The following is a 24044-nucleotide window of genomic DNA, read 5'->3' on the forward strand; positions in this document are numbered from 1 at the left end:
ACATTTGGCATAACCGGTACAGAGTCTCTTGCATTGTACCAAGCTTGGCACTCACTCTCTGCATATCTGACTAGCTCCAATGGATCTCTGTCTATGCCTCTGAACAACTTATCATTCCTAGCTTTCCAGATATACCAAATTATCCAAGGATAAGGATCTCTATCCTCTTCTGGTTCCAGAATATCATTCTTCTTCCAAAAAAGAAAGTCCATATTAGCGTAAATACTCGATACAGGAAAGATTTCAGAGCTCGATGGTGTTGATGATAACTCCCATGCTTGTAAGGCCGGTGGACACTCGAAGATAGCATGAGTAACGGTCTCTTCTGGCGCTCCACATCTTGGGCAATAATTATCACATCTCATGTTGCGGCGTACCAAATTTCTTGTTACGGCTATCTGTCCAGATATTAGTTGCCATATAAGATGGCAGATCTTTTGTGGCGCATTCACCTTCCAAGCAAAGGCTTGAAGTTTTGTGATGCTAGGCTGTAAAACTTGTAACTCCTCTTCGTCTCTCATCAAGTTTGTTGCAACCCAATATCCCGATTTGACAGTATATTGTCCAGTCTTTGTGTAACTCCAGCAAAATGTATCACGTCGATGAGTAGGACTAATGGTCAGACTCAGAATCATCGGGATGTCTTCTTGAGCTACATATTGTTCCAATAGTCGAGTATCCCACTCTTTGGTAACAGGATTAATAAGGCTGCTGACAAGCATCTTAGGATTCACCGCTGGAGCTCGGGCATGAGCCGGCCTAGCTGGCATCGTAGGGATCCAAGGATCTTCCCACACATTAATTTCGTACCCTGAGTGCACCTTACTTCTAATTCCCAGAAGTAATAACTTCCTCGCGGCAGTTATACTTGTCCATACCTAAGATGGAGAATCCACAGTGCCTATTCGCAACGGCGAACTGAGACGGTAATATCTTCCTCGGAGGACTCTCGCTACTAGTGAATCCGGAAATTGCACAAGTCGCCACAGCTGCTTTGCTAGAAGAGTTAGGTTAAATTCATGGATCATACGGAAACCAATTCCTCTCTCTTCTCTAGGTGCACACATCTTTTCCCATTTTGCCCAGTGAACTCCTCTTTTCGGAGGATTCGAGCTCCACCAGAACTGTGCAATGGCACTTGCTAAGTTCTCACATATCTCCAAAGGAAGCAGGAAGCTGGACATAACATAGGTCGGGAGAGCTAGCAATATCGATTTAATCAAAACCTCCTTCCCACCCTTCGATAACCATCTACCAGTTCAGCCATTCACTCTATGCAGGAGCTTCTCCTTTAGGTTGGCAAATAATTTGCACTTTGAACCACTAATATCCTCTGGGATTCCTAGATATGAGCCCATCCCACCTTCATTTTGTATACCAAGAGTGTCCTTGATCTGCTGTCTAACGTTCGCTGGAACCCTTTTACCAAAGAGTAATGAGGATTTGTCAAAGTTAATGCGTTGACCTGATGCTTTCTCATATTTCCTTACTACTTTCATAACTTCTTCACATTCACGGGGCTCCGCCTTACAGAAGAAAAGGCTATCATCAGCAAAGAGGAGGTGGGATACCGAGGGACAAGCACGAGCGGCTCGCATCCCCGTTATCTTCCCTTGATTCTCTGCTTGATTAAGAAGGCTAACGAGCGCTTCCGTGCATAGAATAAATATGAAAGGAGACAAAGGATCTCCTTGTCTTAAACCTCTCCCTGGGACTATGTTTCCCCTTGGTTCACCATTCATGAGGACTTTATACTTGACCGAAGTAATGCATCGCATAATCCAGTCAATCCACATTTCGGAGAAGCCCATCTTTCGCATGACTGCTTCAACTTGGATCGGGGTATTTTATTTGTTTCATTTGTCGGTTATGGTACTATTATTTCTCTATATATTTAGTTTATGGTCGTCCATACACATGCATATCCTCAAACGCCGAATATATGGGCTAGTGATATCTTCAAACCATGATTAGAGTGATATTTTATTGAGTAAATCTGTAAATTAAAGTAAAACGTCTGATTTTGAAATTAACAATATTTTTTGAACATTCATATATGGGCTTAATCAACCTTAATTATCGATTTATCGTGGTTCAATCTTGGTAAAGAGGCTCATTAAGGAGTCACATCTATAAAATAAGTTGCAAACTTGCAATAAACCTTTTGGAAAACAGACCAGTAGTTATTTAAATGGACATTCGCGTAAGGACGTGGAAGAAATATAGAAACTGCATCGCATGGTTCCCACTCGCCAACGGCTAAATATTCAAACGGCTCATTTTGACTAGAGCATTAACAGCCAAACACAATTTAATTAATAGTAATTAAGTGCGTTTACCAAAAAGCGCGGCATCTGTGTACAGTCACCATTTATTTATAGTTCAAAAACGAAACTATAGCTTTTTAAACTCTTTACCAATTTCACTTTTGGCCACGGAAGTTTATCTTTCTTGGGAACCTCAACATCTATCATCCTCTGTTTTGACACCTCATTTCTTTATTACCTTATCTTACGGGCATGTTCCGAAGTTTAAGGGACAAAACAGAGCGATTTTAGGACTCACAACATTTTAGCGGTGGAGACAATAAGGAAAAAAACAAATAAAAGTCTTATAGTACTAAACAGATAAGCACATTACTGTTTCATTGGTTTTGTTTCTTCCTTCTTCATCGTTTCGGTCATCTTGTCTCAACCGCTTGTTCTGTTCTGTTCTTCTGTTTCTTTTCTCTGTTTTTATTACGAGAAAAATCAGTATCTTCACTAATCCAAAACGATTTCCTCTTCCCTTTTTAGTTCTTGTAGAGAGACGGAAAAGAAATAGAGCTCCTTCCATCGATTACAAAGAGACTCGAATGTGTATTTGATATTGTGTTTGTTGATTTCATTACAAATGGCGTCTTCGCAGGTGGAGATTCCGTCTCCGTCTCAACGGTTCGGTTTTATCCATAGAGATCGTAGTCAAACCCCCATCGTTTACAAGAAAGCTCCGAACCATCATCATCAACCTGTGTCGGACGAGAATTCGCAGAACTTGGTGGATTCTTGGATCCAGACTCTTAATAAAAAGAAAGATAACAACAAGTCAACAGAGAAACCAATTGCTCTTGAGAAATCTGATGAATCGAACAGAAACGGAGCTTCCTCTCTTGTACAGATATGGGAGGCGAGGTTGCTGAACCGATCCACTTCGCCTAGTCATAACCAATCTCCGGTTAATAGCAGCCGGAGCGATTCAGGAGTCAGTGTTCAAGATTCTCGTTCTTCAAAATCTCCATCGATCGAATCTGAAGCTGAGATTAGTGACGTGGAGATCGAATCTCGGTCGCCCGGCGGTTCGGTTTCCGATTCATGCCGAGTCGCTGACTTGATCCGGAGGCTGAGCAAGGAAGCGAAGGTGATCTCCGGCGGTGGACTCTCGACGATCAGAACGCCAAGACCTTGCGTTTCGTCTTGGTCGTCGTCGGAGAAAAGCAGTTTCCCGATGGTGACACCGAGAATCCGTGGACGGCAAGCGTTTACGGATCTGCTTATGCACATGGAACGCGATCGCCACCGCGAGTTGGATTCGCTTCTTGAACGCAACGCTGTTTCTAGGTTTACTCAACGTGGCCGCCTCCAGGTAAATATTTAGAGCATCTCCAACTCCACTCTATTTTTCACTCTAAATGGTACTCTATTTCTTTTTCTATAATAAACTGAAAAATAGGTTTACTCTATATAAATGGTACTTAGAGTAATTTGTTTTTTTTCGTTCATCACTTTATATATATATATATATATATATCTGAATTGTTTTAAAACAGTCAATGTTAAGGCTGAGGAACCTCAAACGCTGTCAAGCGGTTCAAGATCAAAACCGATCTAACTCAAAATCAACTGGATTGAACCGTATAGGATCTGGAGGTGGCTCTTCAGTTCTGCATTTAAGGTTTTTATTCTCAGAATCTATGTTCTTGGAGTTTAATTCTCAGCATTTTCTTCTTCTTCTGATCGTCAATCTTTTTATTGCAACGCAGGGAGAGATTTCGTGCTGATGTGGATAAGAGGAAGGATAATCATTTTATGAATAAGAAAACCGTAGAAGAAACAGAAGTAACTAGTGATAACAAGACAATGAAAAACGGCGGTCTTACACTGGAGGCCTTTTTCAAAGAGAGGTTGAGTCTCCCTAACCCTAACTTAGAGAAAGCAACTTTACGTAAGGGAGAAGAAACTGTTAATGGAACAGTTGGTTCAAAAACCAATTGCCTTCAGCTGCAAGAAACAATAGAAATAGAAGAAGTTTGCTGCGATGACGACGATTCTGACAAGAAAGAAGAAGAGAAGACAAGCCCTAGCGCCTGCGTAGATCAAGAAACTCAACCGCAAAGTGTGGCACCTGAGAGTATTGAGGTTGATCAGTGCCTTGAGCAACAAGAAACGTCTTACCTAAATGGATGGGAAGACGAAGAAGAGTATGAAGAAGATGAGCAATCTTACTACTACGGAGAAACCAACAATGACTGGCTTCACGAAATATCTCGGCCGAGAAGTTACTGGGAGGAGCTGAGGAAGACGCGGTACCTGGAAGTTATGAACACTCGGTCTGAGAAAGAGGACATACGTAGACTACTTGAGCGGTAAGTAACTGATCAAATCTATAAATCCATTTTCTTATTTGGTAACCATTTAACTAAGAAAATGTGTGGTTTTGGATATTACAGAGGACCGGTCACAGACTTTCTCCAGAGCGGGTTAAGAGATCAGATCGATAGGCTCATGATGTCTCGTGTGCAGACACATTCGAACAAACATTCTGAAAAATGGGAATTGCAACATGAAGAAGAAGAGGAAGAACATAGAAATGAAAATGTGGAGGAAACTGAAGAAGAAGAAGAAGAAGAAGAAGAAGAAGAAGAAGAAGAGCCATTTACTGAAGAAGGTGAAGAGCAAGACGATGGAGATGACTCGTCTTCTTCGCCGATCTTTGCATCGTCTCCTGCAGGATCATGGAGTTGTCAAGACACTGAAGTAACTTCAACTCCTGTCTTGTCTGTTCACAACCCTCCGTCACCTGTAAGGTTTTTAGATTTTATTGTTATCCCCATAGAAGAGAATCATTGAACCGCTTAATTAAAAACGTTTCAGGAAATGGAGCTGATAAGCGAAATGAGAACACAGATCCAACAACTTCAACAAGAAATGTCGTTACTACGAGATTCTGTGAAAACATGTTTGGATACTAACGCGAGCTTGGTTCACCGAGAAAACCCAATGAAACGCAAATGCTGCGTCTGCGACGAAACGCAGGTGGAAGCGGTTTTGTACAGGTGCGGACATATGTGCACGTGCTTGAAATGTGCCAATGAACTACACTGGAGTGGAGGGAAATGCCCGATTTGCAGAGCTCAGATTATGGACGTTGTTCGTGTCTTCTTCGATACAAGAAACTGAAATAAAACACATGACGAGTTCACTAACCTAGAACACTTTCTGTTTTACTCTTATCGCATGACGTTGTTCGTATATGTTGTCTGGTAACGTTTTCAAATATTGTATAACGAAAGGATTTGTCCCGTTTAATGAAATTTTTCGTCTTCTAAGCCAACCAAATATATGATATGAAAGTCGGAAACAAAGCTTCGATGAAAACATTAAATTTTTTATTTCAAAAAACTGTTCATATATTTTGATTTCTTAAAAATTGATCAACCATATCTTCATGGTTAATGGGTCTTCTATGTCTGCTTTCTCGCCGTGAATTCCAACTCTCATGCAAATTCTGGTGTCTTAATTTTACGGAAATTTGTAATTTTTTTTACTAGCTCTCTAATTACCACTTGATTTTGTTTTTGTGTGTTTTAGTTTCGGTTACACAATATCACGAATCTTCACACCTCACGATGTTTCCACTTCTCGCCTATCAAAGTTCTATTTTAAAACATGTTCCGAGAATATGTATTGAAAACATTTCCTATAAGAAATAGTGCTTCCACGCCAACTTAATCGTCTCTTAGGCGAAAAATGAAAATAAAAAACTGTTAAATCATGAGTTAAGAACCACGATTAATGAATTAGAGTTAATCATGTTTTTATTAAGATTCTTAAAGTGAGATTCTTAGCGTAATATAAGAACCGTCTCTTAACTTTTAACAAATAAAGACTAAGAAGCGTCCAATACTGTATCGTTCTAATTCATGCATGCATAATTTCGAAGTTTTTAGACAATGTAGTTGCACAAAAAAAACAATGCAAGTGTTTTTTTTTTTAACACTCAGTGTAAGTGTATTTTGCCTACATAATTAACCAAATAATAATTTAAAACTAATATATAATAGAAGAGAAAAAGACTAGGATAGCACCAAACCAAGTTTTTGTTCCCAAAGTAGCACTCAAGGTTCAAAGTCACAAAATATGTTTCATTAAAGAGGTAAATATACACTTATACCCCTTGGGTTAATTAATCCAAACCTTAGGGTTTAGAGTTAAGGGGGTGGGGTTTTGGAATTAGGGTTTAAAATTTTATAAAAAATAAATACTAAAATAAAAATAAAAAATTTTAAAAACAGTTTCAAAAAGTATTTTTAAATTATAAAAAGAAAATTTGAAAAAAAAAATAAAAAAAAATTTCAAAAAATAAATTTCAAAAAAAATTAGAAAAATTTCGAATCTGAAAAATATAATCTGAAACTATAAAAAAATTTCTTTTTTTCATTTTTTTTTATTTTTATTTTATTTATTTTTATTTATTTTTGTTTGTGTATTTAATTTTAAACTAAGGGTATTAGGGATATTTTACCCTTTAATGAATGTCATTTTTGTGACTTTCTCCTTCTAATGCTATTTTTGTGACATAAACTTCAAAAGGTGCTATTATTGACAATTGCCCATAATAGAATCCAGATGTTTTTTTGTTAAAAAGAAAAGAAATCAAGATGTTAAAGTCTCCGTATAGCTTACATGCATATATCTTTATATATAAAAGAAGGTTTGTATCCCTCCCAGGTATGCCACATGGGATGACAGCTTGGAAATTCGAAGCCTGTGAGCATGACACGTGTCCCGCATCCAAAAACGCATCACTTCATTTATTCTAAAAATATGACGGGTTGCGTTATGTGTTTGGGCTTTGTGTTTTCTGATGAAACTCAGCCCAAAGTCAAATGACGTAAGCCTCTCCAGCCGTGTTTCTTCAGAATTTAGGGTTCATCACGTTTTTTGTTCTACGCCGTTCGAAAGCTTGAGATGCTGGACTCGATGTGAGGAATAGTTCTATTCGATAGATTTTGATCGCGTCGTTTGATCTTCCAGGATGGTGTATAAGACGAATTGTCATGAGGCATCCCTGGTCGAGTTTCACTGGTATCGTTTCATTTGAGGTTCTTCTCCTCTGAAACTAGGTATGGGATCCATTGAAGTCTCCATAAACAACCATCTTTATTTCTTCGACTATCATTCAGATCTTATTATCTCTCTTCAGGCGATCCTTCTTCCATCGACACATACTCCTCGATTCTAAGGTTATTTCGTTCTTAAATAATTTTGGGAATCTCTATCTCTCTTTGTTCACCTGTTGAATCGATTTAATGAAGGTGATTTACAGGAGACATGGCCAGAGCCATAACTGTGAACTCCTTCAGATCTTACTCTGTCCGACAGATCTTCCGAGCATCTCACGGTTTCGGTGATTCTTGCTTGGCTTAACAACGGCGGCAGTGAAGATGGCGGTTCTTGCTTGGCTCAAAGGCGGGGATTGGAGCATGGTGAATCGAGAGTGGTTCGGGCAGGACGAGGTTTGGCTTAAAGCTCCGACGAGGCGATGCTGCTAATAGTGACGTCCAATGATTATGGTGCTTACTCTGAACATTACCAGGATCCTTCTGATATATCTACAGGTAAAAAACATTGTTTGTAGCATTTATAGGTTTTATTACAGAGGGAAATACAAAAAAAATAGTTGAATGAAACAAGTGCTTGAGCACTACAATAAGAACAAGTTAAAGATGACATCTCACCTTCGAAAGCATCCGTCTTGGAATAAGAATTTTGCATCAGCGGTCTTGGTGGTTATATAATGCAGGTTTGTTCAGTGGGCTCAGCGAGCAATCGATACATCACATGTTGAAGCAGAGAGTAATGAGAATGGTATTGGTTTTGGCAAGCTTATGGATGTTACAGTGGTAAGTTTTTCTCTTCGTGTGTTTTTGCTTAGAAAATTATAGTTAAAAGACTTTTTGAGTTGTTAATGACTAAAGGCTATTCGATGATTTACAACAGGATTCATAGCGATGTATAACATAAGCTAGCGGAGATGTCAATTGCTCATTACTCTTGAGTCAGCATTTTTTCTCGAATGGAAAATGTGGACTCTTGGAGTTCATTGAGAAACGGATCAAGGTGAATGGTCACAAGGTGATTGTTCTTGCTGAAGAAGCAGAGCGAGAATTGATGTGCAAAAGCATGGAATCTAACAGACGCCTCTGATAACAAGCTTCTTAAAGATGTCGCTTTTGGCTAGAGCCATAAAGCATCAAGGTAAAAATTAGATTAATAGTTTCTCTTATGCCATTTCAGATATACTCTTTTATGGTTCAATTGTTTGGTTCAAAAGCCAGTAAACACACGTAGCCCTGATTACATATTTTTTTAGGTCAGTCTATGCTGAATCTATTTGGTTTCCTTCTTATTTCATTTTGTAAGAAAATCAAGTTACGAAAGAAAATTATTTATACATAAACTCAAGTTCACATGTTTGAGAGCTGTTTTTTTATTCAACATTAATTTTATTTTCAATTTGTTCATGTATTGAAGAAATGGAGGGAGCAGCTCTACAGTTTGAGATCTATTGGAGTTGGTAAGTGAAGAATTCCCACAAAAGGGGTTTCTTGATGATGTTGCATCCGCTGCTCAAACCAAATCACCAGAACTACTCCAAAACACATTCAAAGCTAAATTTACTCAGGGGAAAATAGATCAAGGATAAATAGATTCGGGTGAGTAGTTTTATCTTCTCATTGTCTTCATCAGTAAAGAGTTTGTTCCTGGGAATAAAATGGCATTTGCTTATAAAGAGAGTATTCAGATACGAAATGTTATAACATGTGTCGTTTGAAAGACAAAACTGCTCAAAGAGCTGCCAGAGAGTCCATGGCTGCGTATGGAAGTTGGAATCAAAGAGGCAAAGAGAAGTCAGCTTTTGTTTTTGATTTTCACCCTCTTCACTTGCATAATATAATCAGACATGAAAGGGTTATAACTTTATCTGTTCAGTGTTTGCCCCTCTGGTGTGTGTTTGTTGATTCATCTCTTGGACTCCTCCACTATTATCAACTTTTGGGAGTAATTTTAGATCCATCAAAGCCCTGAGTTTAATCTTTTTGTGGTTCCTTTAAAGTTTCAATCAAGTAATAACGTATAGTATGATACATTTTTACAGGAAAATGACAGTGGCTTTTACACCGGTGGCCCATTTCCTCTTTGTATCTGGGATGACCATACTGTCTACTAAGGTGTGCGTTGGTGGTGATAAAAAGGAGAAAGAAGCAACTCTTACAAAAACTTCATTTGGTTTCATGACCAAAAACTCTCAGGACACATTATTTTCCAAGTTCACCAAGAAGGCATCCATCGCATAGGTTTTACGAGGATGAAATATGTGCCATATTAGTATCTATTTGAATAATGCTTACGGATCAATATCATACCTTTTATCTACTCTGCTATGTTTTCTTCAAATATTATTATAGATTATGTTTAAGTTTGAACTTATGGTTATATATTACTCCTAAGTCATTCAAACAAAGTTTCATATATGTACTCAAAATGTCAATCCATTAATTTTTTTTTTAAAACCCAGTCAATAATATTTAAAAATAAAATAAAACTACGTGTGAAAGGTTGAGCATATTTCACTGTTTGAAAAAAAAAGAATATGGTTTCGATCGTGATTAAGTTGTGATGGCTGTTGAGACTTTAGCTTAATTGTACAGTTTTTAAAGTTAATTTATTTCCAATCTGGCTTTAGACTCTTTAAAATTTTCAATGCTCTCTTTAAATTTCTCACAGCCAAAATAATTGATTTAGGGCCTGACTGGTTTAACCGCAGCGGTTGCGCGCGGTTGCGGTTGCGGGAGTTTGCGGATGCGGGTGGTTGCGGTTTCTAGCGGTTTTAAGAGATTTGTACGACTGGTTATGCGGTTAGAAATTTGTGCGTTTGCGGGATACTTATGACTGGTTAACTACCAAATGCAGCAGCAGTTAAATAATAAATTAACAATATTTACATTTTATACAATTATAAAAATATCAAAAATAATAATATTATAATAAATATAAAATTTATATTTAGAAAGTTATAGTTTAAATTTTTTAAAAATATAGAAAATATTTTTATTTTAAAGTTTTATAATATTAATTAAAATTTAATTGATATATTTTAGCATTTTTATAATTTCAGTTTAATTTTTTTATTGAATTTTTTATTTTTGTATTTATATTGTTTTGGAAAAAAAATAATTTTTTTTATCCTCCCGCAAACGCCCGCAACCGCAAACGCTAGCTGGAACCAGCTTTTGAATTTATGAGGTTCAGAGCGATTTGGAGCGATTTGGAGCGGTTTAGAGCGGTTTGAGCGATTGTTGCAAAACGCCAGCAACCGCTACCAACCGCAAAAGCTGCGTTTGCGGGTGGTAGCGGGAAAACCAGTCATACCCTTACTCTTTAAGTTGTTTGTTTTTCTTAAGAACACAATTTGATGTTTTTAATATTTCTAAAACCATAATAAAAAATTTAATAGTAACCGCAATGTACAATTGTAAAACACAGTTTAGTCAAAGTCAAGGACCATAATATCTTAGCCACCATAATATCTCGTCTCCAACAATCATGTAGGATAAAATATTTTTCAACATATTATTTTATACTTATAAATTAACCAAATCTTTAAACCCACAAAACAAATATTTTTTATATTTTATTAATAGGTGTTTCAAATTGATATCATTTGTTTTTCTATACTATTTATGTAATATAATATGATCTTTTTTGTAGTACATCATATCCATATCTTACAAATTTAAATCTAAAACACAGACCATAAGATCGTACAGAAAATAATAACTTAGATCACAAATAAGGTATATCCCGCCCGTAGGGCGGGCCGACTCTAGTAGGGTATATAAATAACATATTTGATATAAAAACAAAAGTTTTGTACTTTGTTTTTTTATTCCTTATTCAAGCGTTTTGAATAGACTTCATCCCTAGCCTTACGCAAGCGTGGGGGTGATACAAGATCGCGGCGACGTAGGGCATGAAACCGACGGTGAAGAAAAAGTTTAAAATCTCACACGGCTTAGCAATGATCACTTCGCGACGACCGTGAGAAAACTCTTGTCACAGCCATAATCTCTGTTTCTCTATCGAACGAGAAACTAGAAGACGCCGGTTCTTGCACATATCTTCCTCCCTTTCCGCCTCCACGGCTGCAGCACTTCAACAACTCCACCGGTAAATCAAAATACGACCGACCATTATCTTGCGTCAGAGACGTAGTCGATGTCCAAGAATGGGACCATTCGTATTTCTCGACCGAGGTAAAGGAAGACGCTGTGATCATCTTCTTCTTCTCCATCGAGTCTTTGCGTTTTGAAGATCTAACTGGCTTGTGTTTCTTGACTCCAGGTAGAGACAAGCAGAAGGCGTTACACTTGAAATCGTCTTCCTTGTAAAAGATTTTCTTCGAGTAGAGAGATTTTGTCATAAAAAGAAAGGATTCTTGGTGGCTAAGTTTTTTCCGAGTTCTCATCGGCTCAGGGAACACAGGAAGCGGAACGGTGGAGTCCCTAGGCGGAGGCATGGCCGGTGGCAATACCATTCTGAAGCTATCCTCTTTTGCGGAAGAACGGGAGGAAATAGAACCGGTTGATTTCTCACTCTCTACGGTTGCCTTCTTTACCAAGAAATTGAAACTATAGTTAGGGTTAGGGCTAGGGTTTACTTCGGGGAAAACCGTGAAACCCTTCCACTCGTTATCTAAACCATCATCATGTGCAAGCATTGCCGGAGGACGAGTGAAAACTAAAAGGTAAGATTTTGATTTCAGGGTTTTGCAAATTTCCGGGTAAAAATATGCAGAAGATAGAGATATAAGTAGTAGTAGTAAAAACGAAAAAGAAATAGGTAGTAGGAAAAAAATATTAAGAAAATGGGAAGCACGTTGTTATGCCCGCGTAGAGGAAAAGTAGTGACTTACATGTTTGTCGGTTCTATTCTGTCCTAACATTCTAAACATGGGGTTAATTACTAACATGATTCATGTGTGTATATGGGTGCAAGGATCTTAACATAAAATGAGAATTGAAGGTTCGACTTTTCAATTTAGGAATGTTTGATGGAGACAGTCAGATAGACGAAATGGTTTGCCCCTAGTTGTGATCTGATCCTTTGAGTTATAAGTACACGCCCCTTTGTGATTGACAGCTGAAAAGAGTTCGTCTACTTGCAAATTATCAAAAAGGCAAAGACACATTCGAAGTAAATACTCACATTTGTCATTTATACATGTTTCAACTTCTTGGGTAATAATATTAGATAATCTGAAATTTTCATTATTAATTCATCAAACTAGATTGTTATTACTTCTTTTTCTTTCTAGAAAATTATTACTTGGTTAATCTATATCAAGCTCGGCGTTCAAAACGCTTTGAACAAATTCTGGCCGCAACCTAAGCTTAGAAAACGAATTTGAAATATCAAAGCTGAATATGGTTGGTTGGAGTAATGAAAACCCTTTTTCAAAAGAAAAAAATAATATATGTGGTTAGAGTTATCACGTCACAATCGCTCAAGTATCCGTTGAACATGAAAAGCTGGCAAATCTGTTGAATAGTTTTGGTCAAAAAATAGGTTAAAACAACTAGATGGATTTTTTTCTGATTAACTGAAATTGCGTTAAGAGAAATAGAGTAAGGGTTTAAACCATAAGGGCCCATTACAACTGGCCAAGCCCAGACAACATAAGCGTAGAAGAAGAAGGGTTCCGAAGAACCGTCTTAGCTAGCCGATCGGCTTCGACGTTCTCAGACCGAAAGATGTAGGTGAAGGAGATAGATTCAAACAAAGCTGAGAGGTTCTTGATGTCTGCCATAACACCAAAGATCTCTTTTTCCATCAGCTTGCTATTGAGAGCTCTAACAAGCGTTTGATTGTCCGACATATGTCTAAAACAAAACAAAAAATTCTATTGACTAACTAATACAACACAAATTTTAAAGCTACATCTCAACTGATCACCACCAATTTATTTCAAATTCTTAATAGATTTAAACACCATATCCTAAAAAATCAAACCATAGTTGATAGTCCAATAACCCAAGAGGATCAATACTGTCCGAACAAACAAATGATCAAACCAAGAAATGCAAACAGAACGGTTTTGTGGTGTAGTAAGTTATCAAGTCACTCTAACACACTGAACTCCTCCGGTCCGAACTCGGGCGAGGCAAGCTTTATGTGTTTTTATAAAACTTGTCTTCTTTGACAGTTCCCACTCTTTCGTTTCATCCTACCAAGGTGACATTTAAGTTGCAGGGTTTTCTTAGGGGATGTATATAGAGAGGTAATAGTGGTCTTTTAAATAGTATCTTTTGAAAAATTGGTTATTCATATATGCGTAAGTGACTAGACCCGTAAATAGATTTCGACTTGTCCTATCTATATATATATAAACATGTTTGCTTCACTCCTGTGCTGCCACCTCAGCAGTCAGCATGCAGCTAAGAAAGTCCTTTCATATTATTACAACACGTGTCCACCTTATTAAACGTCCCGTTTCATTTATTTTTTCCTCAGAATCTGTTGGGCTTGACTTCATATTTTGTCTGTGTTTTGATTTATTAAGTCCATACCTATATAAATTTTTATCGTTTCACGCTTTCTTCTCAGCCGTAGGTAATTCTAAAGTTTCCATCTATTCACTGATCCAACAATCAATCGGCGAATCTAGCGTTTCGAGCGATTTATCACTAGCCTTTTCCAACTCTCATTACCTTTGTCGTTTTCTTGCATTACCTCGCATCGTCTTCTCACCGTGTAGCTCCTCAATTAACACCACATACATAATTAAGTCGCTTTATATTACAGAAGAAGAAGATCTCACTCCACGAGGCTGGCCGATCAAGACGATCGAGGCAAATCAAGCAAATATTTTTGCCGGAGAAGCTTCGCGCCGCCGTAACACTGTCGTTTTACTCCTCTTCATATCTTCAGCCACCACAACGAAGGTTGTCTCATCCGCATCTACTGCTACTTCGTCTTCACCGATTCCCCCAACACTCCCAGTTTTTTTGTACGTTTTCTGTCAATTAGCTTTATACAAGCATGTGTTACAAAGTCACTTTATATTACGGAAAGTGGAACTCTTTTCCTCCAGTTTGGAATCGTTGTCTGTCGGACGAGTTGCTGACTCGGTTATGACTCAACCGGTGTACTTATTCAAGATGAATAAGATGTAGTATGCTATCAACGCTCCTAGAAGTTGAAATGCCCTGGAAATAAAATGCAAACTAAAAGTCAGAATTACTGAAACATATGTTTCTGCGTATAACTCGAAAGTGAGCATAAACGTATATCTTTTTTTGAAAAATGTATTCCTTATGTCATGATATTTTTCATTCGGCCAAAATTTTCTAATCAAAATGTTGCGTACAAGTCTGCACAAAAATATTTTTAATTAGCAACATAAAGAGTCCAGGTCAGGAAACTGTTCCACTATTGGATAAGATAATTGTTAACGCATGGAAACAGAACTCGATTCATACATTTTTACACATTGTGGAAAGCAGTAACTAACCTTTGGTGACTATACTTGAGCCTAAACAGACTCAAAATGCATACCTTTGAGTCTGAAAAAACTGAATATTCCATGAAAAGTTCATACTTTTAGTGACACCCAACAAACGATCAAGAGATAAGTGTGCAACATAAAAGCAAAGTTAAAAAGAAACACCAAAGTTCATACCTTTGATGAAATAAAGAAGCACTTGAATTTAAATCCTACAACTAACCCCACAAGTTTAAGAGAAACTCATCCCTCAAGAACCAGTCAACGCCTTACATAGAGATAAAAATCTCTATTTTGGTATTGATTTAGAGTCCTACAAGCAGAGAAAAAAAATGACTCAGCTGAGCTCAAACAAAGTAACGACGAGCTAGCTAGAGCAAAAAGCAAAGTAAACATAATGCTTTATTGGAAAAAAAATTCTCTTTACCAAGAAGCTCTCTATGCTACAAATCTTTTAAAATGATTACTAATAGACGACAAAATGAAACATTTCTCTAATATGGTGTTATACATGGGCTGTGAAACATTTCTCTAATATGCCCTTATCAATCACCCTTGGGAAAGCCATTTCCCGGACTCATATGCGGATTTTCTGGAACCGAAGCAATCAGATCATGCACCTTGTCTCTTCAGGATTCCATCTGTTAGTAGACATCAGCGCAAACCTTTCAAGTTCTATCACCACATCACTGACCACCCGGAATACTCTTCTGTCGTCTCAGAGGCGTGGGCGAATGTGGTAGTGGAGGGTTCTCACCAGTTCAAGTTAGTCCGCCGCATGAAGCTACTAAAGACAGACCTGAGAAGGCTGAATAAGACTCACTACAGTGGTATCACAGGCCGAGTAAAACACCAGTCAGCTATAGTGGAGCGTCTCCAGACCTCTCTTCTCACTCAGCCAGACCCAGCAACTGCTTCAGAAGAGCACAGAGAGCGTGCTATACTGAATGTTTTACTAAACGCTGAGCATAAGTTCTTCAGGCAGAGATCACGAGTTCGTTGGGCAGATGTTGGTGACAGAAACACCACCTTTTACCATAAGACGGTTACTGAGCGGAACTCGAGGAACCACATACACTACCTACTCGATGACTCAGGAAGGTTCCTAGGATCGCTCGATGATATTAAAGAACATTCAGCCTCTTATTTCCAAGGTATTCTAGGTGAAACTGAGCTCCCCGTCTCGCCGGTCACTGTGGAATATCTACAGGAGTTGCTTACCTTCAGGTGCTCGGATATGCAAAAGGCATATCTCAAACGAGATGTTCTTGAAGCTGAAATTAAAGGGACGATCTTCTCAATGCCTTTAAACAAGAGCCCGGGTCCGGATGGATACTCTTTTGAATTCCTAAAAGCATCATGGGAGACTGTTGGAGGGGATGTCGTCGCAGCAGTTGCTGAGTTCTTTAGGAATGGTCGTCTGCTGAAGGACTTGAACACTACTGCCATCACCCTTATACCCAAGTCTGCTGCAGCTTGCAAGCTCCGGGACTACCGCCCCATAAGCTGCTGTAACATAGTGTACAAGGTAATCACCAAGATAATTGCGAACAGGCTGAAACCTATCCTACAATCTTCGATCAGTCGCTCCCAGTCTGCTTTTCTTAAGGGCCGCAGTTTGGGTGAAAATGTGCTCTTAGCAGTTGAGTTGATCAGGAAATATGAATCCCCTACCTGTGGTAAAAGTAGCATGCTCAAGATAGATATCCGGAAGGCGTTCGACACAATTTGCTGGGATTTTGTCATCAAAGTGCTGCAGGCTCAAGGCTTCCCTCCCATCTTTGTTACTTGGATCAGAGAATGCATATCCACGCCAAGATTTTCTGTAGCCATCAATGGAGAACTTGCTGGCTTCTTCCCGGGTAAGAAAGGCCTCCGCCAAGGTGATGCTATCTCACCTTATCTCTTCATTATGGTCATGGAGGTGTTGTCCAAACTTTTGGAAAAAGCTGTAGAGGATGGAGCCTTCAGAGTGCACCCGAACTGTTTAACTCCGCGAGTTACTCACTTACTGTTTGCGGACGACCTTCTGGTCTTCACTGATGGCTCTAGATTTTCCATCTCGGGGGTAAAAGACATCATGGCAGGGTTTAAATCTTGGACTGGTCTGGACATGAACGCTGAGAAATCAGAAATTTTCTTCGGGGGATACACGGACCTGCAGGCTACTGTCATAAGCGACATCACAGGCTTTAAAAGAGGCTCATTCCCTACCCGGTATCTAGGTCTACCTCTCAGTCCGAAGAAGATCAGCTATGCAACACTTCAGCCATTTCTGGAGAGGATATCTACAAAGTTAAACTCGTGGACTGTCAAGACCCTCTCCTTCGCAGGAAAGATTACTCTTGTGTCTTCAGTGATTTATGGGATGGTAAACTTCTGGAGCTCGGTCTTCTCCCTCCCAAAGAGGTTCTACGCAACCGTAGATTCAATGTGTGCCTCTTTTCTGTGGAAAAATAGAACAACTTCGGCTTCCGGTGCTCGAGTTAGCTGGGAAGATATCTGTAAGCCTAAGAATGAGGGAGGCCTTGGTATAAGAAGGTTAGAGGAATTTCAACTTATCTTCGAACTCAAAAGAGTTTGGAACTTTTTCTCTGAATCTGGCTCCATTTGGGTCGCTTGGCTGCGTCACAATGTTCTCTGTGACCAAAGGTTTTGGACAGTTTCGACTTCATCTAATCTCTCATCCTCAGTAAACAGGATGCTGCAGTTGAAGCCGAAACTAAATGACTTGATGAGATGTAACGTGGGTGATGGCAAGACTGCCAGCTTCTGGTACGACTGGTGGACTGACCTTGGACCCCTAATCTCTGTCTTTGGTGCTAGAGGGCCGAGGGATTTACAAATCCCGTTACATTCTACTGTCTCCTCGGCTGCTGCCAATGGAGATTGGTTTCTTCCTCCAGCTCGATCTCACGAAGCTGAAACTCTTCAACTGGTTCTCTCAACTATGCAGCCTCCATCAGACTCGCGCGGGAAGGACGTTTTCCTTTGGCGGAATGGTGATTGGGCTGATTGGTCTTTCTCTAAGAGATTTTCATCAAAAGCAACGTGGAATCTCTTGAGACAAAGATCTCCTGTCGTTCCTTGGTGTAATCTTGTTTGGTTCAAAGAAGCGGTTCCTAGATTCTCCTTTGTATCTTGGATGACAGTGTTAGCAAGGTTGCCTACTAGGGACAGGCTAATCTCATGGGGAATGACGGTCCCAGCAGCATGTACCCTCTGCTCCTCGGGTCTGGAATCTCATGCTCATATGTTCTTCAACTGTACTTTTTCCTCAGCAGTTTGGTCTCATTTTGCTGGATGGATGTTTTCTACTCCGCCGGTCTCCCCAGACTCTGTTATCACCATCATCGACAGGCCCTACATTGCCTCTTGTCCTGGTGCTGCATCTGTTATTAAGCTTTTGGCGCAGGTCATTGTTTACTGTCTGTGGAATGAGAGGAACCATCGCATCTTCCGTCAAGTTTCATCTACCGAAGCTGCGATCATCTCCAGGGTTGACCGCTTGATGAGGGATCGTCTCCTTTCGCTGCCACCGCCTCGTGAGGGATCAGCCTCCTACTTGCTGCTGTTCCTCTCTTCTCGCTCTTTCTTCCCGCCTTAGTCGGCCTGTCTTTCAGTCTCTCGCAGTCTCTCGGTGTTCTGCTTTGTCTTCTGTTGTCCTTAGTTCTCGTATTGTCTCTTTTCTGTACTTCTTCTTCTGTTTCCTCCTTGTAATAAGTTGTTCAACAACAACACTGTAATCTCTTCTCAGAAAATGGTAAGCTTAACATTTTACCAAAAAAAAAAAAAAAAAAAAAAAAAAGACTAACCTCTTTTCCCAAAAACTGTTTCGATGATATAGGCTGATTTGGACTGATCTGTGCTTTAATATATTTAAATGGTGTTTGTTTATAGTATTAAATCTAATTATATAAAAAATTGTTTGGTTCCCTCCTGTGATGCCACGTCGGATCCAGGCTGGAAAGTCGAGTTTTGTGGTGCCAACACGTGTCCCGTCTATCAAAGTGTCGCGTTTCATTTATTCGAGGGTGTAATAGATTTGGGCCTGGGTTTGTAAACTGGCTTTCCTTCGGCTTAGTGGACCCCAAAACCAAATAAAGAGTAATATATTGAAACACGACGTTTTTGATTTACGGCTGAACCAGTTCTTCATCCCGGCCGTACGAGAGCTAAACTCTATCTATGGTTTCGAAAGCGTTCCACTGATCATCGCTGATTAGCTATATGAAGCACGATTTCACATTGAACGCGAGTTATCCCTCTGAAAGGCGGTGTATCTACCTATAAAAATATTAGCTTTGCTCCATTGATCATCGTTCTCTCAATCCGTAAAAAAACCAAACAATCTGATCCATGGTTGTAGGGTCTCATCTCTCTATCATATGCCGCAAGGTCCGGCGCATCTGATCTGAAGTTTGAAATGAAGAAGAAATTTAAGAGGCTGCAGTCGACATCCACTTATAAGCATTCAGAGTATACCCAAATCTCATCGCTTTCGGTTAACCGAGATAACCAGTATCGCCGAGTTACAATTGACTTCGTCCAGCTAACGGAGCAACCGACGGAGCAAGCGGCGAGAGCGTTGGAGCAAGCGGTGGAGAGCGACGGAGCAAGCGGCTAGAGCGGCGGAGCAAGCGGCTAGAGAGGCGGAGCAAGCGGCGGGAGCGATAGAGCAAGCGACGGGCAGATCAAGAAACAGAGAGTGTGGAGAGAGAGAGAGAGAGAGAGAGAGAGAGAGAGAGAGAGAGAGAGAGAGAGAGAGAGAGAGAGAGAGAGAGAGAGAGAGAGAGAGATCAAAAGCAATTGATACAGTTCAAGCTCTCACATGGGAGGTCGATAGGCTCTCGCACATGGTGAGTTTATATGAGCTGCAATCTTTTCTTATTTGTTTTTGTACGAAAAAAGGAACGAAGAATTGGTTTGAATTGATTTCTTTTTGCAAAAATTAGGTTTGTGCTTTTGAAGTTTCTGTAAATGGGGGATGGAGGTTGCGGTGGAGGAGGCTGACATGACTGCATAGCGTCTCATGAGGCTGTTGCTCAAACTTGATGGCGTCAAAGCAGAAGGGAAATCTAGAGTACAATAATAACGCAGAGGTTAATGTTTCATCTCATGCATTCTTCATTTGTCTGCATCAACTATGTTTACAAAATAAAAATGTCAACAACAATGGTAAACAATATGAATCAGGTATTTACGATTAATGAGTTCTAGGCTTTCGGATGAGTTGCAATGATATGATCAGTGACTTTGGTAGATATACATTGAGATTCTGTTAAGTGATCATTTGTTTGTATGAATTAGTGGAATGGCTAAGACTGTTGAGAAATATAGAAAACATAGTTATGCAACAATGGATCCAAATCTATCATCTAAAAACTTGCATGTATTTTCCTATCTCTATATATAGATATGAATTGTCAAGGATTAACCTCGGCTTTAAGATTGTCCTTAATTTATTTCCTCTTAAGCGACTAGAGAAGTATAAGGACTGCTTGAAGCTCAGATCAAGAGTTGAGATCCTACAACATTCACAACGGTAAATGATTACTTCAACAGTTTAGTAATCATTTTTGGACATAAAAACATAGCGTGCAGTTTTACTTATGCGTTCAAGTGGTGTGCATAAGACCATTCATAAAGGCATCAACCTTAGAGGTGACGATGTATATTAATTACTAAGGTTTTACTTAAGGTATTGGCATCAACCTTAGAACTTCTCATTGTATATAATTACTACTGTTTTTATTTTTTTAAATATGTGTCTCTTGCATGTACACCATAGGCATATACCAAGATATGTGTATACATCTAGAAAGTCCTCTTCTGCAGCTGGGTTGATTGCAACTGTTGCTAAAGAACATGAATGCTGAATTTTGCAATGATAAATGGTTCCTTGCAATGAAACTTACAAGTAACCTAGAATTTCTGACTAATGTCATCTAACTCTTTAACAGGCTGGTGCTTTAATGTTTGCTGATTATGGAATATGTTGCATTCACGAGTTTGACAATATGGATATCAAAAATCAGGTTAGTGATCATCAGTTTCTTATTAGTACGACTACAGAGTTTTCCTGTACTGTACTTTAAGATTTATGTTAGATTTGGGGACAAAGGTTGCTATTCGGTAAGCTATGGAGTGGAGCAGCAAACAATAATCACTACGAAAGCTTGTATACAAGCAACTTTCTAGCTCACTTGATTACAACAAATGTACCCAGCTAGATATTTATGTGCTCTTGATTGATCACAGGAGAAAGAATAGATGCAGATGCTTGTGTTCCAGCTTTTCACCACCACAGCTTTTGCGAGACAAATAAAGAACACATGTTCTATAAGACATAGGGGTCAGTCTCAATGACATTCATAAAGCTTTGCTGTCACCTCTGGAAAGATTCTTAAACAGAGACTAGACATGTTGCTTATGCATGTCTGAATCTGGAAACTCAGCTAGAGGGCAACGCATCAGCAACACGAGCAATCAACGTCATCTTCACCATCCGGGCTTATTCCTTATTCATTAACAAACTCACTGAAATTATCATAAAGTGATCAAGTGCATCAACATTGGGTTGATTTGAATTCAAGTGCTTCGGACAGAGTAAATATGTCCACTTTCCAAAGAATTATATGAATCTAAATGTAAGGGAGGCAACTGAGCTACGGATTCATACTCCGTTGTTTGAGAATATATGGAGTGTTTGTTATACTTCTGTTTTGTCCACAAATAGTTTGTTCTACTGTAATTAAATTTTAACTATTTTAAACAATTTTTTTATTTTTTTGAAAATAGGCTTTGCTATTGAATATTAGAAATTTTACAAGAAGCTGGAATAAAATATGTATTAGTGTTTAAAAGTTATCTTCTCTCATAAAAAATTTTCAAATAATATCTATAGTGAGTGACACAACTAATATATTAACATAAAGTATATAAGAATATAAAAACTACATTACATTTTGTGTCAAATGTCAAATTTATTTACTACAAACAAACTAAACAATTTGTGTTCATGCTTTAAAGCAAGAGAACTCGATTTTTTACTTAAAAAAATAAATTAGAAGTTTTTAAAATTATAACCAATCAATTTAGCAACAACATTATACTTAAATTTAGTCTTCAGGTGGAACTTAAAGTAAACAATCGTGAATTTTTTAAAAATCCCTTATTTTCAAAAACCCAATAATGATAAAATTTAATACACACAATGACATATAATATTTCATATCATCTATCAAGTATTATATGTATTAAGAAAAAATCAAATAGTGTTATCTTTTTATTACCTAATAATTTCTATCAAAAATACAAAATGCAACTATTAAAATCAAAATTTACATTATAAATTAGTTTATATGGAATATATTTTACTGTAAACTTTTTTCATATGTCTTTGTGATCATTTGTATTTTGTTAAAAATATTTAATCAGAAATCACACAATTTCAATGGAAATTTAACAGTTTTTAAAGTAGTAAAATATAATCAAGAATAAACATAAATCAATAATTTACAGTGTAATATAAGCACAAATAAATTATATATATATAGTATAGTTTTAACCCAACAAAAATTTGACTAATTGTCACTTATATATCAAGTTTTATACTAGAAATTTACTCTAGCTATTTTAATTATTTTGATATATAATCCCGCCCGTAGGGCGGGCCGGTCCTAGTAAGTATATATATAATGGAAAATTGAAATCTGAAAGAAAAATCCAAGCACAAGTCGATCCATTGTTTCACATCAAAGTCTTTTAAGATATAGAGAAAATGGTAAAATAATTTAATGTGGTAAGTTTTTTTTTTTTTTTTTTTGTGCAATTAATGTGGTAAGTTATCTTCTTTGTAACAAATACTTTCTGTGTCTTAGACTTTGGATGATTATGTTACAAAAAAAAATATTTATGACAACAGGGACATATGGCTACAGTTTCTTCGCCAAACATCAACTATTTTTGTATGACGTTGACATTTATCTATAAGATATAATAATTAGAAAAAACTCTACCATAATCTATACATTTAAAGCAGAATCCTTCTTAGAATTATGTCCCTGAAATTTCCTATTAATTACAAAACATTCTATTACCTTTTCAATTATTTTTAAGGCTTTTTCGAAAATGTAAAGCCCATCATTCGTCTCTTGGTGAGATGCACACTCTAAAAATAAATGTGACTTCTTATATTAACAATACAAATATTTATTCACTAATAATCCATCTCTCCCTGATCGATTGCTTGTAGGCTTCCTTCTTTCATTTCAATTTTTGTGACAAATCTATTAGCGTTCAAATCGTTGGCGAGTCTTCGTTGATTCCTTCTCGAATTCATTTTCTTTTTTCAAACGTAGCAAATGATTGAAGAGATTGATAAATCTATTGTGAAAACTTAACCTAGATTTATTGGGGGTATAATCATTTGTATTGATTCTTATTGGGAGTTGAAATTTGTTATCTTTTAGATACATTATCAGTTCTGCTATCGCTGGTGCATATTTTTGGTTTCTGCGTTTTTATTATCTTTTTCAGTAGCAATCATGGCTGATGAAAATAATGAGATGAAGGAGGAGAAGGACTAGCAAGAAGTAAGTTGAGTTGATTTTGTCTATATTTGCAATCCTTTTATATATTAAAGATTTCGATAAGGCTCAAGTTAGACTTTGTTTTTTACTTCTTTTGCTTGATTTGTATGATTGTGTTGTTTAAACGGTTTGGCTATCCTTAGCTCGCACCGTCTGATCCAACCACTTAGAAGAAGAAGACGAATGTAGTCATTCAGCATCCTATTGAGGACTCAACATAGTCACAAGTGGAAAAATCTGATTTATTGCATGGTATCTTGATCTGAGTCTATATGCTGTAAAACTTTTTTTTTTGTTTCTTTTTAATGGAATGCACGTAACTTTGTGTCTGATTTATTTTTCCTGAAGCTAATGATGGTCGCAAGAGTTCATTTGCTGGACTGAGGAAAAAGAAGAAGAAGCATGTGAGTGTTTTGACGATTTATGTCTTCTAAATTACTGGTGTCTTAAGTTTCAAAATGAGTCTCTGTCTCATAATGTTTTGTTTGTTTTGATGGATAGGTTAAAATTTCAAGCTCATGAATGAAGAAAGTCTCGATGCTGCAGAAGACTTGGATGATATTTTTTTAGATTATTTTCTTTGTTTATTGTTAATTGTTTCTTATTGTTAATTATTTTTAGCAGGAA

At 37.9% G+C, this 24044-nt stretch overlaps 2 protein-coding genes and 1 long non-coding RNA gene across 5 annotated transcripts; 2 read left to right on the top strand and 1 right to left on the bottom strand.

Moving 5' to 3' along the window:
• The first annotated feature begins 2639 nt into the window (after nucleotides 1–2639).
• On the top strand, nucleotides 2640–5583 carry LOC103833423. The gene is made up of 5 exons (XM_009109510.3): nucleotides 2640–3621; nucleotides 3806–3930; nucleotides 4019–4621; nucleotides 4706–5057; nucleotides 5130–5583. The coding sequence occupies exons 1-5, from the start codon at nucleotides 2893–2895 to the stop codon at nucleotides 5433–5435; spliced, it is 2115 nt and encodes a 704-aa protein (XP_009107758.2). The 5' UTR covers nucleotides 2640–2892; the 3' UTR covers nucleotides 5436–5583.
• A 1254-nt stretch (nucleotides 5584–6837) lies between these two features.
• Nucleotides 6838–9832, top strand: LOC103833424. Of its 3 annotated transcripts, none has more exons than XR_626194.3 (7): nucleotides 6838–7381; nucleotides 7462–7501; nucleotides 7574–7876; nucleotides 8062–8161; nucleotides 8259–8516; nucleotides 8793–8974; nucleotides 9418–9832. It is a non-coding gene; the product is annotated as an uncharacterized LOC103833424 (long non-coding RNA). The 3 variants fall into 3 exon arrangements; XR_626193.3 differs by having other exon boundaries at nucleotides 6844–7381; nucleotides 7585–7876; XR_001955571.2 differs by lacking the exon at nucleotides 7462–7501 and having other exon boundaries at nucleotides 6841–7381.
• Nucleotides 9833–10925: 1093 nt separating this feature from the next.
• LOC103833448 lies at nucleotides 10926–15362 on the bottom strand. The gene has a single exon (XM_033276731.1). It carries the CDS (start codon nucleotides 12037–12039, stop codon nucleotides 11335–11337), a length of 705 nt encoding a protein of 234 aa, XP_033132622.1. The 5' UTR covers nucleotides 12040–15362; the 3' UTR covers nucleotides 10926–11334.
• Between the last annotated feature and the right edge of the window lie 8682 nt (nucleotides 15363–24044).

Source organism: Brassica rapa, chromosome A08, assembly GCF_000309985.2.
Source record: "Brassica rapa cultivar Chiifu-401-42 chromosome A08, CAAS_Brap_v3.01, whole genome shotgun sequence".
Lineage (NCBI taxonomy): Eukaryota > Viridiplantae > Streptophyta > Magnoliopsida > Brassicales > Brassicaceae > Brassica > Brassica rapa.

Bases quoted from the DNA above. Each gene is read 5' to 3' on its own strand.
- LOC103833423 (XM_009109510.3), top strand. From the start codon at position 2,893: ATGGCGTCTTCGCAGGTGGAGATTCCGTCTCCGTCTCAACGGTTCGGT. The intron at 3,622-3,805 runs GTAAATATTTAG...GTTTTAAAACAG, and splicing joins CTCAACGTGGCCGCCTCCAG to TCAATGTTAAGGCTGAGGAA. The intron at 5,058-5,129 runs GTAAGGTTTTTA...AAAACGTTTCAG, and splicing joins TTCACAACCCTCCGTCACCT to GAAATGGAGCTGATAAGCGA.
- LOC103833448 (XM_033276731.1), bottom strand. From the start codon at position 12,039: ATGCTTGCACATGATGATGGTTTAGATAACGAGTGGAAGGGTTTCACG.